This window comes from Melampsora larici-populina, assembly GCF_000204055.1.
Source record: "Melampsora larici-populina 98AG31 unplaced genomic scaffold MELLAscaffold_86, whole genome shotgun sequence".
Taxonomy (NCBI): Eukaryota; Fungi; Basidiomycota; class Pucciniomycetes; order Pucciniales; family Melampsoraceae; genus Melampsora; species Melampsora laricis-populina.
Genome location: NW_006768850.1, coordinates 64,642 through 80,308, shown reverse-complemented (window position 1 = coordinate 80,308; position 15,667 = coordinate 64,642). Strand labels below are relative to the sequence as shown.

Sequence of the window (15,667 nt, the reverse complement as noted above, 5' to 3'; positions counted from 1 at the left end):
AGCCTTTGGAGCACTTTACAGGTTTCCCAGGGTTTTCCAAACTGTATAACTTCCAAATTAATCCAACTCACGGAAACCGGCGTCGTTTGTCTTTTGAAGCCGGCGTCCTTTATCAATCACCATTAAAATTTGATTTTTCTTTTTTTGAAATGCTTCAGTTCAATCAATGTGTGGCCACTTCAGAATATTCTGAAGAGGCCAAAAGATGCAGAAAAATCTGCTCTACAACTTTCATAGAAGGCTTTTGGGCGGTTTCTCAGACAGAAGACGGGTAAAATGAATCTTGAAGATAGCCCCTGCCAAACAAAATCCGGCATCAGACCAAAAATCACCGATAAGTCGCAAGCCCCCTCCGCAGGCTCCGGGGGACGTCTCTGCAGTGGGGGCTTGTGTTAAGCTAGGACTTTTGAGGACTTTTGGTCACTGCCCATTGGCATGAGAGCATCCGCAATGGTTTGCGTTAAATTTGGAGTTACTTGACGGGGTGGGTGGATTTTGCGCTAATCGATTTACGCCCAATAAGTAGCGTAAAATGAGAAGTGCGCAAAATCGAACGTTCCTATGGGATGGTTGGATTTTACGCTGGATTGTAGTAAGGGGTTTCAAGTTCAAATTATTGCTAACTGGTTGTCTGAAGGTGCAACATGTTGACCTCCGCTACAACTTTTGCTCCATCAAAAAGTCATAGTGCCAATATGTGCAGTTTATGGTCTTTGGGATAACTGACACAGAGGAACTTCACCATGTCTTGAACGGTTAGCAATCACATGATGTTTGCATCATGGGCGTCAAGAATCAATACCAAAGTTGTTAACAACATTGGTTAATGGATGGTGGGAAGTTGATACATTTCCTATGTTTCCCTCATTCCCAGTCTCTTTCTCCTTTTCAGGTGATGTAGGATGAAACTTGTCCAAAGGAAGCTGATCTCCCAAATCGGACGGTGCTCTTTGAGAGCAGTGGTATCTATGAATTCCGCACTTTCACGATCCGCGCTTCGCGCAGGCTCCAATTCTTTGGAGATGCGCCGGAGAGAGCGCTTCTGGTTGTGGTCTTGTCAAGTTTTTTATATATGCTCACTGTTTCTTGTATCCTCGACATGCAATACTCTCGATTTAGGTTGCTCATGAGCCCCATAGGCTTGTCGAAAGCTATGCAATACGTTCGCGATGGCGCTCTGCAAATTCTACGGAACAAATTGCTTCTGTAGAAACTATGCAGGGGTCTGCAGATGTAACTCGAAGCATTGTGGATAATCATTAATGAGTGGTTGGAAATATGATTGATTGGTTTTGTTGAATTTCTTGAGCTTGTTGTTTTTGTTTGTGACCCTTGGCTCTTCGAGACTTCGATTGATATGAAGTCAAGTTCAAGACAAGATTGACCTTTGAGACCAGGTCCATGATCAGGTGGTGAACGATGAAGACTATGATATCTTCGAGCAGGCTGCCCAGCTTTTCAACCGTCCTCAGCTAACCCAGGCGTTCGTCGATAATACTCCGCCTGACTCAATATTTGTTGTGGTTACCGAAACTCGGCCTCATCAGGCCTCATGATCATCTTTCTCTCTGAGATTATTCACTCCACGAGAACAATTGAGCACATCTAAATTTCTTTATCCAAATTTTCATCTTCGTATCGTCTTGAGAAAATTCTCGCAACTGGCCACGGGATAGCTTGCTCTTATTTCTGAACACTAATAGTCAATCTGGTCAGTTCCGTCTCGCTACCGGCGGCGGCAGGATGTCAGATCTTGCGCCTATGAACTTCGTCTTCAGCTATGAAAATCGCCATCTCATAGCTCATAAACCGCCTTGTCTAGATGTAAGCACCCTTCGTATCTACCTCACACACAAGCTCACACACAGGCTGTCCAGCATAACTGATTCAAAGATTCCTCCATCCTTATTGCTTTTCAGACGGCCAAAACAGAAGTGAAAGACCTATTCAACCTGAGTCTTGAACCAAAACTTATAAATTTCCACGCCTGCTTGCATCATCTTGGATGTGACCATCGTAGTCTCTTAGCCGAAGTCACTCCATCTTCATGGCCAGGGCTGGGTCCTAATACACATCTGATCATCACCCAGAGTTCCAACGTCATATCAAGCTCTTCCACAACTCGACCTGACTCAGATTCTCAGCCGATTTCTAGGTCCGCTTCTTCCAGTGGCCGCACCATGCTCATCAGTGAAGAAGCGACATTCAAAACAACTCAAGTGGCGACCAAGACAAAACACAAGAAAGCTCTAACAGATGAACAATTTTACCATGAGAATGTCAAACAAAATGTTTCACCAATTCCTCTACCACGCAAACCTTTACATATCTCATCCCTCAAAAAACTTCCTGCTAACCCGCGATCTTTATTAGACCGCCGTGAAAAACCCGTTCCGAAACCTATCGAAGATAAACCGCGTTCGCCTTTGATTTCTCCTCAAGCACGCGTTCCTCTTTCTCCATTAAAACCCAACACATATCTGGTAGATGTTTCCGTAGGTCAGTTCATTTTCCGTTTTTGTTTTAAACTGCAACAAGTCCTTACTAGCTAATATGATGTACTGATCAAACCCACACCTGTATGAAGGTCGAACGCCCGATTCACCATCTTTACCTCACTCAGAACCACCTTTGGAAATATCGGTACGGCCAGAGGCGGAGCAAGAAGATCAAAACCTTGATCAGGGCACACGGCTGCAGGATCAACCCGTTCAAGAGAGTCAATCTCAACCGGAAAACTGGGATAATCTTCAACTTATGCTCGACTCACTCCTCGCCATCTCACCTACTTCCGAGTCTCCCGCACCATTCCTACCTCCACTTCTTGACCATCCCCTCGAATTACCCTATTTCAATCAAGATGATAGTGATGATGATGAACAAGTGGAAATTTTCTCGCACCAGAATGAAAACGTTACCGTCCAGGTAGAAACAGATGATACGGCCCCCTTAAAACCACTGGGTAAGCTTCAACCCCCTCACATCCATAATCATGTATCTCTCAGACAAGGAGGTTCAGGGAACATATATAGAAGCTTTGACCCGAAGGCTCACTGTCACTCCAGTCTCCTTGTCTGCACCATCTAGTCCATCGTACTACTTCACGCTTGAGAGTCCAGCTCAAGGTCTTGGCTATGATCCGAGTCATCTGACAAACAGTCCAGTTCCGAGTATTTCGTCCTTTCCTTTGGTTACCCGCCTCCCCCATGGCCCTCTGCTCATGGTTGCCTCGCCAAGCGAATCTCATCTCTCAGTGCCGACTCATGGACTCGAAATACCAGAAAAATTATTTGGTTTAAAGTCCCCATATGAGCTAGAAGACGAAAACCAATTCGTAGTGGAAAAGCTGATCCCCGAGAACCCAGAGACTAGACCGCAAGTCACGACAGAAAAGGCAGCCGAAAGCTATCATGAAGGTAACCCCAAGCTTGAGGGACTGGAACAGTTATCATCTGCCAAACTAGCGTTAATGAAACTCCGGGCAAGAAAACGAGAACAAGAGCAGTCAGACTCACAGATCATTTCGATCTCCCACCGAGGCCTCACCGTTGAAAGCAAGACGAGTGAAGATCAAGTTTTGGAAGACATCCAGTGCATGGACGTTTTGCCCACGGAAGAGACATCCGTTACCACAGCTTCAGATCCATTGATTTTAGCTGATACCGCCGAATTTGGACCTTCGCGTCAGAATAATAGTAAGCATACGAGTTCCTCTGTTCAGTCGTACGCATCGTTCTAACCTTGAAACTTTGAAAACCCACAGCTATCGAGACAGTTGACGCGGATCACGTTGAAGAAACAGAACCACGAGCCAAGATTTCGGAGAAATTGTCTCAGAAGCAGCTGCTGCGGTTACTACTCATACCAAAAGGCCAGATTCAACTTTCTGTCTTCTCAACCAACACAAATTCACCCGCTCCCAAGTTCAGCGTCACCATTGATCAATCAAGATCAGTGATCGATCTGATGGCTTATATCTCTTCTCAACCCGAGTTTTCTGATGAATCAGAATACCATTCTCTGTGGCTTCAAGATCCAGATGGCAATACAGAGAGGGAGATTTCAAAACAAGGAACCATCAAGGAAGCCAAATTACAAACAGGTGATCGACTAAGGTTCGGAACTCGAGCAAAAAGTACGAGACGAAAGACAAGGATGAGTGTGATGTCGAAATTGTTCAAGGAAGAAGACGAAGCGATGCTTCCTATGACTCCCCAGATGAGAGACGAAACCGAAAAAAGTCTGACTAGACCAGGTGTCGCAATTAGGAAGAGAGGAACACTTAATATAAGTTCCATATCGAGGCGTTCAGGATTGCCGGGAAGTCCTGCACGCCTTGGAAGTTCTAGAATACCACCAGGATCTGTGAAGCCATCTGTTAATTTGTCAAAGTAGCTGATCTCATCGGGCTAAAACTGCGTTTCAGCGTATCATGTCTGGTTTAATGAAAAGATGAATTGTCACTCAATAAATACAAACGAGGTTTCAAAGCCTTGCATTCTTAGCGGTGCTCTGATTGGCAAATTGTGTGACAAATACAACTCTACAAGGTTTAACGAGCGTATTGCATGTCAAATGTTTCCCCAAGGCAATTTATGTTGTCTTTGCAAACACAAATGTTTGAAGCCTATCCATTGAATGCATAATATCCAGAGCTTACCATCGACGTATACCCCATAGTACGCTGGGACCCCTCTAGCACCTCGTCACTAAAAGAAATAAATCCTTGCTAACGATGGAAGTAATTTTCAGCACAGCATCATGATAAGAAGAAGTATGTACAAAGATCAATAGAAAAAAGTACCCAAGCTACTTTTGAGAGGGAAAAATCTTACACAAGGGAGGCGATCATGAGATCTTGACACCGTACGTTGACGAGAGTGTAGCGCTACCCTGCAAGCAAAAGGTCTTGTCAGAATTCCAATCGTCTTGATAATAAATTTGATTTTCTATTGCTCGACTCACTTTGAAAGGCTCTATTCCACTCCCAACAGTTGTGACATACTCAGCTACGGAATGCGACATGTGCCAAAGTGACAACTTGAAATTTCAAAATCAAAATTTCAGAATCCCCGGGTCAGAAATTGACAAAACTGGAATAAACATCGGATTTAATCCTAATACTGGTCTGAAACCGCCTGTATTGGGGATAAAACCTACCTTTCTGCCAGTTTTCACAATTTCCAGACCACAACTCAAATATTGACCACCGACTTGGCACTTTGGCACAAATATTACATGAAAATTTCAAGAAATCGATTTTCATCATGTCAAACTTCACATATGTATAAAACAACAAAACCCAATACCTAACCGGACCACAAGTTCACCTTTTGGGTAAATGCACACCCATCAAAACCTAATGTGATCATTACTACAATCCCTACCGAGTCAACCATAGAGAAAATTTACAACCGATCACTATCAGCTTTCACCTATTCCACAAAGTCTAACTTGTCAAACCAACTCAAGACCATCCGACTCACATACAACCCTTCTTTTCACACCACATCATGAACAACACACAGCATTCTCAATGTGCCCTATGTCCCTCAACTCTACGCTCTGGAGAACTCAGGATCTGTAGACCTTGCCTAGAGTCAAACTTAGAGCATTCCAATGCTCAAAAACCACCCGGCTTGCAATCTCAGTCTTCAACTCGTCCTCCTGCTCCTAAGATCGCCGCTGCTAGAGCTGCAGCCCAATCGATTGTTGCGAAATCCGTCTCTACTGGCTCTCATGTCAATTCACTGCATCAAAAGAAGGCCGACCGGGACGCTTTCCGAGCTCAAGCTAGTAGCAAGCGAATGTATGGTCACCCAGCAGCTCCGAAACCAGCACCGTTCTCTACACCAGCTGGGCGTGCATGCTCTGTTGGATGGATGGTTCAGTATAACAACAAGCATCACACCCACAGTTTGGTCCGTGGAATTGTTAATGTCAATAGGAATCTTAGATCTATCTTAGCCCCAACAAAGAAAGCGATTTTTGACCTTTGGGACCACACACCGGTATCTGACAACAAATATCCTCAACCACCTCTTGAATACGATCCTCAATGGTTTTCTCTGGCCAAGCCTGGCAAAGGTAAAATGCCACCCTGTATTTTGCACGATGATGAAGTCCTTGGTAATCACCTAGACACCACCAAAGGCGAACCAGCTCTTGAACTTATCTTCCTTGCTGAAAAGTATTATTCCGCCCATCCCAATATCGCTAGACCTCTCACCTCAGCGACTACGGCTAAGACTAAAAGAGGCAAAAGAAAAGCTTTGGAAGAACTGACTATTTCAGATCAGGAGCTTGACGATTACTTCAGTAGTGACAATTCTCTCGGTACTGCTAGATATTCATTGAGCAAAACCACTAGAAAGAAATCCAAATCTACCCCTTCAACTTCTACTCGAATCACCTCACCACCCCTAACCCGCACCAAAAGGGCTACAACCTCAAAGTCGAACCGACCTGTCAGGCCTTTTAAAAGTCAGACCAATAATAATAGCTTAAGCTCTCTACCACCACTTTTCACTCCTCCGCCCAACATGAGGCACTTAAATGCAATTGATGAAAGAGCACAAATCACCGAGGTAGTACCACCAAATCACATACGTAAGTGAAAGCTCACTGCTCTGAATTCACAACAACAATCTGACATTCCATTTTTGTTTGTAGTTGTAGCCTTTGATTTCCGTGCACCCATGGACATTTCTGCCTTTGGGCAAAACTTTCCAATGGCTGCACCACTTCCATCTAATCCTACATCAGATGGTTTTATTGACGGAAAGAGATTACACATGCAATCTAATTCCAAAGGAAAGCCCGAATGGAAGGCAGTTCAGTATTATTTCAAGGTTGATGAGAGTATCAAAATTGGTGAAGGCGGTTTCAGGATATGCTACAAAGCCTTTGGAAAGGATGCAACAGGTGATGTGATACCTATGGTGGCTAAAAAGCGGATGGTTTTGCCGTACCGTAAATCTGTGCTGGATGTTCACAGAGAATCCGGTGGAACTTATGCGGCGGTCGCAAGTGTTATTGAGCAATTCAAGCAAAAGGCATTGGAAGTTGATAGGATCAAGCTCTCCCCTCATCTAGCAAGAATAATTGGCGACATACGTGTAAGTCTAGGCACTAGCTTGATGTCTAGTATGATACTAACCATATTGAATATTGCAGATTGTAAATAACTTTCCAGCCTACTCCGGGAGAAGTATGAGTCCAGATTCAGCATATTTCTTTGAAGAACTGCTTGACGTCAAGAATTATTGCAAGTATACTAGCAATGTCAACTTTGAGTGTCGTGGGCCAGAAGGTGACATGACTCATGATGTGATGCATGCACTGACTCATTGGTCATACCAATACTATAGTGGCAAGCGGATAGTTGCTGACCTGCAAGGCGTAGGAAGTGTCCTTACTGACCCATTGATTGTGGATGATAGTTTGTAAGTCCCACTCCGTATTACTAATCCCTCTGATTGTAAGTAGCTGAGTATTTGAGTATTGCATTGCACAGGTTAACTTGGAGTGAAGGAAATACAGGAAAGAAGGGTTTGAGAAACTTTAAGGACCAACATAAGTGTGGTAAAGTATGTGATTTAATGGGTTTAGTGTGTCTTCCTGACTCAAAGGACTCTGATAATGAAGTTGAGATACTATATGGTAAATCTGCCTATCAATCTCAGGTTCCACAAGGGACTCAAAAGTATCAGTAGGGTCACATACTCTTTCCAATTCATTTTTAAACATACTATTGAGATAAAGAAAAGAAATCATTGTAAATATTTTAGAACAGAACCGTGTGATTGGTGATATGAGTCAATCTTCCTTTCAAGCTGCTCATCATATGTTCCAGCAATTGTAGGATGGTATCTTTCCCAAGCGTCATCATCCATATCCCCCCTCATATCCATGATATTATTCATTGCTTGTACAACTGCTGATGTGATTTGAGAGCAAGAAGCATAGGCCACCACATGCTGACCATCAAGACTCATGGTCCCACCGGATTGACCAACAGTCCTAGCTTTATTTTTCTGCCTGGTAATTGCTGCTTTTAAACTTGTCAACTTTTTTTGCTCTTCTAGTGAAAAAAGTGCATGACTAGTGTAATGATTAACGTCAGTCGCCCAAATCAACTCTACCAAATCTGCTGCATTGATATCTATCTTAAACTCAAAATGCCCAACCACCATGATAAACTGAGCACCAACTTCAGGATGTTCCTTCTGGACATACTTCCCAGTCTTCTTTTCTTCCAACAATTCTTCGGCCCTTTGGGCCCGCAGTGCCAATCGTCTCTCTGGTGAAATGATATTGGCTATAGACATGTTGATCAGTTAATTAAACACATGGTGACAAGTATAATACAAAGAAAACTCAACATGTGTAAGCATCAATCAAACAAAAGAACCCGGATGCAAACCCAGTGGCATCAAAGTCACAATGTGGGGCATTGCGGAAGCCTCCTGAGGTCACAATGGTACTTGACCCTACAAACACCTGCCCATTGGGCGACTTTGTCCATTCCTTAGTCCCTGGAACTGGTTCTCTGGAAGCCCAAGAAGGAGCACAAGTTTTGATTGCAACTTCCCTATTGCTTTCATATGCATGTAAGCAGAGAGAGGAAGTCCTTTCAGCCTGGAAGTTATGAACCCATGGTAAATCATTTTGCCGCATTTCATCTTCCTTAAGTTTACCAAAGTCACCGCTAGTGCTAGAATTCTGTGCAAAAGGACCTGTAAAGCAGTCACCGTAGAGTGAACCTTGAGGTTCAATTGCAAGAAGAAACATCCCTACTTACTAATTTTCTTTCCGTACTTGTGTTTGCCAGCTTGTCTGGTAGACCGGAAACCAAATCCCCTCATTTTACCTTGCCTTTCTTCCTCAGGCAGAGCCATAACCGCATGATTGTCCGGAAGGTTTCCTCTACTCTCTGCATGTAAATGCATGGTTCTAATAGCTCGACGGAAATCCTCCCAGAGCTGGATTGATGATGGATCAGTGCTAGAAGGATCCTACACAGTCCATCTTATTGTCAGCATATGTTACTTTTATGAGGAAGAGTCCAATGTACCTCATGATTGAATCTGACTACACAAATCAATTTGTTTGTGGCCAGATTCACCAACACCACTGTACCTCTGGTAACTTCCCTGATTTTAGGCTGTCCAAATGCAGGAACCCGGAAAACCTGACAATCTTTGGGAAGGCCAAACCTTACTCTAATACCACCGTCAATTTTCTTACTTACAACTTCTCTAGTTTGACTTCTTTCAGCTTCACGATTTGTCTGACGTAAATTTTTATTCTTCACCTGTTTATAAAGAACTTTCCTAGCTGCCTTATACTCAGCCCGCTTAACAGCTTGCTTTTTCTTCTTGGCATCAGATGGGTGCTTAGCCATCTGTTTAAGATAAGTAAGTTAGTCATGATTAGGGTTACCTTGCTCAGAGAGATATAACATCTCACCCCAAAAACCTGGCTCCAGAAAGAGGAAAACAAAGGTCAGTTCATGTGGAATGCTTCAGAATGATCACCCACATATAATGAGAATGGAGTGGAACACACAGGACTTGGTGATATGTGAATCAAGAGGCTAGACCAGTTATCGGGGTTCCCCTCAGTCACCTATTCTTACCCCTAAAGAGTTCACATATCCTCAAGTCACTGTCTGCTACCACTCCACCCTCACAACATGAGATGAAAATCTGAAGCTATGAAAGTGACGGCAAAAATACTTATAGCTTTGATCTTTCTGCTACAAGTTTGACTCCAAACTTATAGAAAACCAACCCAGGGCCAGCTTGTGGTTTGCTGATCATTATACATGTGGTTGTATACTGTCAGCATGGCCAGAATGTGGGTTGAAGTCATGTGATCAGTCGTGGGCAAAGAATTGTCTTAATTCCGTACTTGCAAGCTTGGTTCCATGACATGTATTGCCATTACAAAATTGTTTAAAATAAAAAAAAAAGTACAAGACAACATTTTTTAATTCTGTACTTGCAAACTTGGCTCCATGACATGTATTGCCATTACAAAATTGTTTGAAATAAAAAAAAAGTACAAGACAGCATTTTTTTCATTCAAGATAAGCATATTTTATTTCATGATCAACAATTATGATTGTACCAATCATCTTCTTCACCCAATAACTGAAGACTGGCCCCTTGTACACCCACTTCGGTACAATAGTACGGAATGCGAGACGTTCCAAAGTGACAATGCGAAATTTCAAAAAACGAAAATCACAATCCCCGGGTGCGAAATTCAAAAATCAAAGACAAAACTACAGAAAATACTCAAATACAGGGATAAAACCCCTGTACCGGAGTAAAAGTCATGGCAAAAACCCCTTTTTGCCCAATTTTCCAGTGGTTGACACCGTTTTCATTGCATTGTCACCTTTTGACAAAAAGTACCAGCAACACCAAAAACCAAAAAATCAAAAAACCAAAAATCAAAAAATACATTTCTCAAACTTTACAATTCAAACACCAAAGTTAGATTCTACTGCAGTCAAAAACCACATGTTGGCCAACTAGCTACAAGCTCGGTCTCACAGGTATCAACACCTCCGACCAGAGACATTCTACCATCAGTCTCAAGAGCTTCAAAGTACCTGCTTACTGTCTCGCTCTCCTCCAAAACCTCTTTCATCATCATCAATCCTCTTTGATTGTCCTTGATCTTCTTATTTCTTTGTCATCCATCCTCGATCTTCCTCAATCTTCGTCATCCGTCCTCAGTCTTCTTATTTCTTTGTCAACCGTCCTTGATCCTCCTCAATCTTTGTCACCCGTCCTCGACCTTCTTCTTTCTTCGTCAACCGTCCTTGATCTTCCTCAATCTTCGTCACCCGTCCTCGATCTTCTTCTTTCTCCGTCAACCGTCCTCGATCTTCCTCAATCTTCGTCAACCATCCTCGATCTTCCTCAATCTTCGTCAACCATCCTTGATCTTCCTCAATCTTCGTCAACCATCCTCGATCTTCTTCTTTCTTCGTCACCCGTCCTCGATCTTCTTCTTTCTTCGTCACCCGTCCTCGATCTTCTTCTTTCTTCGTCAACCGTCCTCATTCTTCTTCAATCTTCGACAACCGTCCTCAATCTTCTTCAATCTTCGTCAACCGTCCTCAACCTTCTTCTTTCTTCGTCGACTGTCCTTGATATTCCTCAATCTTCGTCAACTGTCCTCAATCTTCTTAGACCATCCTCGATCTTCTTTGATTATCCTGAATATTCTTCGACCATCCTCAATCTTCTGCAATCCTCATCCAAACACCTTCAATCTCCATCACCAACTACACACCAACATGCCAGCGAAAATATCTGATGAAATCTTGCGACCGCTTTTGCAAGAAGCTGTGGCTAACAACTGGCCAGCACAAACAGTATGCGACACTGTTTGGCAACGGCAAAACATCCAAGTATGTGTAAGAACTGTTAGAAGACGGATCAAAGAATGGGACTTGAAACAACAAGGAAATTATGATGTGGAGGTTGTAAAGGATGCAGTATTAGATAATTACAAACAATCTCTGAACCAAAAGCGAGCTCTCATTGCCCTCAAAAACGAACACAACATCATCATCAGCCGGTCAACTTTAGCTCGAGTTGAGAAGCAACTCAATCTTCACCGCCAAAAGGATGATCTTGACATGGGTGTAGTAACATATGCCACCGTATGTAGCAAGATTGAAGAACTTCAGATTGAATATGGAAATGTACTTGGAATCAAGAGTATCAAGAAGATGCTAGCTCAGGAACACGAGCTTCACATCCACCGGCAAGTGTTTGGGCCTTCTTGATTCCATTTGCTCTGATGCTAATTACATTTGAAATCCTCTTTGATATAGTGATGTTATTGCGGCTATGATGAAGGCAATGGACCCAGATGCTGTCAGAATGAGAGCTGCTCATAAACTCAAGCGACGGGAATACTATGCGGGCGGTCCCAATAAGGTTTGGGCGGCCGATGGACACGACAAGTTGATCAACTTTGGAATCGGTATATATGGATTCATTGATTGCTGGTCTCGAAAGATTTTGGGACTTCATGCTCATGTCACCAACAGCAACCCCCGCCATGTTGACTTGTGGTATCTGGGCCTTGTCAAGAAACAAGGTGGCATTCCCAAAAAGCTCACCACGGATCGAGGAACTGAGACTGTTCCTCTTGCTGGACATCAACTTTATTTTGGAGAAACTTACGGTTCCAGAGCTCCAGACTGGCCTTATCATCAATATGTCCCGTCCCCTCGTAACCAAAAGATTGAGTGCTTCTGGGAGAAAATGACTTGTGGACTGACTGGAAATATCAAAGCTAAAATTCAAGAGCGCATTGATCAAGATTTATATAATGACAATGATCCAATTTCTAGGTGAAGCTCCTTTTTTTTTAATTGGTGATTCCATGCTGAAATCTTTGTTATTGCTTTTCAGGACCTTGTTTCTCCACCTATTTATCCCCGTCTTTCAACGAGCTCTGGACAAATGGGTCAGGTTTTACAATGGTTTCTGCAGATGACACGACAAGCGGTCGAAATTACCTACTGGATGTTCTGCAGACTACTGCTACAAAAACCCCGTTGACGAATTTGGTTGCATTGATTACCTCATACCTGTCCCAGGTGAAGCGGTGGATGCTATCCTTGCTGATGATTACCCGGAGCAAGAACACTTGTGGAGCACAACCCCTGAGTGGTTTTCCCCGGTGGTTGATCAAGTCATGGAAGAGGTTGGAATTGTGAGCGGGGATTTGGACATTGGAAATTTTTGGGGTTCTTTTGATGTTGTATTAGCAAGATTGAAAGATTTGTCTTGGAGTAACACTCCCTTTGCCCGTGTTGAAGGTGATGATTCTATGGTTTTGGAAAACTGAGTACTTTATTTTGCTATTACCTGCATCTCTGTGTGTGGTAAACTTTGTAGTGGTCAATGGTATTGATTGTTGTGAGCAAAGTAATCACACTACGGTATTGATTGTTGTGAGCAAAGTAATCACACTACGAGATACAATACTCTTGTTTTCGGAAGAAGAAAAAAAAGGACAGAAGAGAATTTTTTCAAGGATAAAAGCCACTTGTGGTCGGTTTGAAACACAAATTCTACATATATTTTTGGATGGAACCCTCCATCATCTAGACATATTCTGCATAGCATGCATTCACATTGCCTATATCATCCATGACATCCATTGTGTCCCCAGGTTGGAGGTGATCTTTAAGTTGATCCTTTGGAACTGACAATGTAATTATTTTTCTAGCCAGAGATGCTTTTTTCTTCTGTACCTGAGGGGTATAAAATGTTTTTGCAGATGATGGTGAGTGTAGCCCTTTCTGGAAGCTGATTACTTGACTCACATTGAATAGGTGCTGTTCAACAGATTGCCCTGCAACCACATGATACACCTTCACGGGGTGAGTCTGCCCTATTCGATGTAGACGGTCAATTGCCTGTTGCACAATCTGTGGATTCCAATGGGCATCCTAATGATATTACTTTTAGCTAATATTGACCACTGCATACATATGAATGAATGATAACAAACACACCATCAGATAGACCTCGTCAGCGCAGGTCATATTCAAGCCCACACCTCCAGCTTCAATAGATACTATAAAGGCCTCAATGTTGTTATCGTTCTTGAATCTGTTGAGTTGGCATGTCCTCTCATGAGTTGTCATGTCACCGTGCAAGGTGCCGCTGCCAATGCCGTGACAATCCAAAGCAATCTTGATCCTGTGGGGTGTGCAGGTTAGCTTACAGGCCAAGTGATATAACAGAGACATAAAATATAATTACCACTCCATGCAACACCTCCATTGGGTATAGATAACAGTCTTCTTGCATAGACCTTTATGCAAAGTTCTATGCTTCTTTTTGAGCTGGGAAACCAAGTATGCAAGCTTGCTACTCAGTGACCAGTCCTCCAGGTAGGCTGGCCTGGCATCAGCAGTCAGTGCCCTCCCATCCGGCACCATGATTCCAAGCTCCTCCTCCATCTCCGTAATCTTGGTCTGATTGAGCTCTTGTTCTTGCTTGAATAAAAGAGGGTGATTGCATGTCATCCTGAGATTCATCAATTGTCTGAAATATTCACCCTGTTTATGTTGGATTTGAGATTCCACACCAAAGTCCTGAAGAAATCTTTCATAATGTTGCTGATATATTGCTTTCACTTTTTGATGCATTTCCAATAAAATGGTCTCATGGTATATTGGAGGTAAATTTGATAGGTGGCTTGATTTGGTCCGCCTAAGCATGAAGTATCTTAGAAGCTGGCTGAGTGTGTCCAAATTTCCTTGATGAACCGGCAGAGTGATTTGACGGTACCATACTGAGTCTTCTTGAAAAGGTTTGATGTGCAGAAATTTGAAGAGCATGTGCAAGTCGCCAATTCTGTTATGGAGCGGAGTACCAGTGAGACAGAGCCGGTTGACTGATTCCAAAGAGGTGAGGACTGCATGGGAGGCGGTTTCATTACGAATTACACTGGCACCAGTAAAGGGTCAGTTTGGTCACAGACCTTTGGTTGCAAAGAGAGAATACTCACTGAGCTTCATCAATGACCACCCTGTACCATCTGGTTGTAAAAGGAACCCGGGTTGATCCACCAAGCCGTTGGTCATACATAAGTGTTTTTGGGGTTGTAATGACAATGTTGGCTGAGTGGATATCACGTAGAGGTATTTTGAATCTGTCGGTGCCATGCCAGCGCAAGACTTTCAAGCTGTTTTTTCTAGTGTGTTTTCCAACCTCCTCTTCCCAGTTGTCCATGAGGCTAGTAGGACATATCAAAAGAGTGGTGTGAGAAGCTCGCAGCTGAGTGTCTAGAGGGTTGACGGCTGATGCTGAATGCTGATGTTCGTATTGTCTTGACGCATCCAGTGTTGTAGCAATTAAAGAAATAGTTTGAATTGTTTTTCCAAGCCCCATGTCATCAGCTAGAATTGATGCCCTAGGGCTGACTGGTCCGGTTTGTTCCTCAGTGACAATAAATTCTTCTCCACAGAGACGGTGACACCACCGGTTGAAGGGTGGCATTGATTTATAAAACCAAAGGGAGTGATAAGTTTTGGAATCCGGATTTTCTCTGTCCAACAAAAATGCCAGGCCCTGCTTTTGATGGGGGTGCAGCTGAGAAGTAACTATATCTGAAGGTACAACAGGCTGAAGATCTGAACCGCAAGAAATGGACGCAAGTCTTGAGGCCTCTTGGCTGGTCAAAATATGATCAGGAAAAGCAGAACTCCAGTTGGGGGTTGTACGTGCTTCTAGATCCACCAGAGGAATATGTTGATGTTGGTGAGGTTGGTAATGAGTAGGACGCTGGAGTTTGATCTGGAAAGTCTTGACAATCTTCACAAGGGTTGCTTGATACCAATTTGGTATAAATATAAGTACTTTGACTTGCAATTGAGTGGCATCAAGTCCATGACATTCTACAATAGTTGTGTTGACAGTAGAGCTGATGAGAACTGGGTGACTTGGTTCCAAATAAGTATTAGACTTCCATCCACCGGCAGGTTCAGATTTATATGTACGCGGAGTACTTCCAAGCAGCTTCAATAGACAACTATCAACTCCTGCAGGGACATACCCCAATGAATGACCACTTGGGAGATATAAAGTGATTTCCGGTGTTCCACGGCCATCATCAC

The 15,667-nt window shown here is 43.2% G+C and overlaps 4 protein-coding genes across 4 annotated transcripts; 2 read left to right on the top strand and 2 right to left on the bottom strand.

Annotated features, from left to right (window-relative positions):
• Positions 1-1,743: 1,743 nt before the first annotated feature.
• On the top strand, positions 1,744-4,395 carry MELLADRAFT_95640 (uncharacterized protein; the record flags this gene model as incomplete). The annotated part of the gene is made up of 6 exons (XM_007418171.1): positions 1,744-1,824; positions 1,920-2,499; positions 2,588-2,962; positions 3,006-3,170; positions 3,255-3,695; positions 3,764-4,395. 6 exons carry the CDS (start codon positions 1,744-1,746, stop codon positions 4,393-4,395), a joined length of 2,274 nt encoding a protein of 757 aa, XP_007418233.1.
• A 1,697-nt stretch (positions 4,396-6,092) lies between these two features.
• Positions 6,093-7,135, top strand: MELLADRAFT_95639 (uncharacterized protein; the record flags this gene model as incomplete). The annotated part of the gene is made up of 3 exons (XM_007418170.1): positions 6,093-6,609; positions 6,673-7,064; positions 7,124-7,135. 3 exons carry the CDS (start codon positions 6,093-6,095, stop codon positions 7,133-7,135), a joined length of 921 nt encoding a protein of 306 aa, XP_007418232.1.
• Positions 7,136-13,144: 6,009 nt separating this feature from the next.
• MELLADRAFT_95638 (uncharacterized protein) lies at positions 13,145-14,008 on the bottom strand (the record flags this gene model as incomplete). Its single annotated transcript, XM_007418169.1, has 3 exons — positions 13,145-13,492; positions 13,559-13,745; positions 13,809-14,008. 3 exons carry the CDS (start codon positions 14,006-14,008, stop codon positions 13,145-13,147), a joined length of 735 nt encoding a protein of 244 aa, XP_007418231.1.
• A 330-nt stretch (positions 14,009-14,338) lies between these two features.
• Positions 14,339-14,942, bottom strand: MELLADRAFT_30102 (uncharacterized protein; the record flags this gene model as incomplete). The annotated part of the gene is made up of 2 exons (XM_007418147.1): positions 14,339-14,498; positions 14,560-14,942. Coding segments are annotated over 2 exons (543 nt in total), but the record flags the coding sequence as incomplete, so codon positions are not given.
• Between the last annotated feature and the right edge of the window lie 725 nt (positions 14,943-15,667).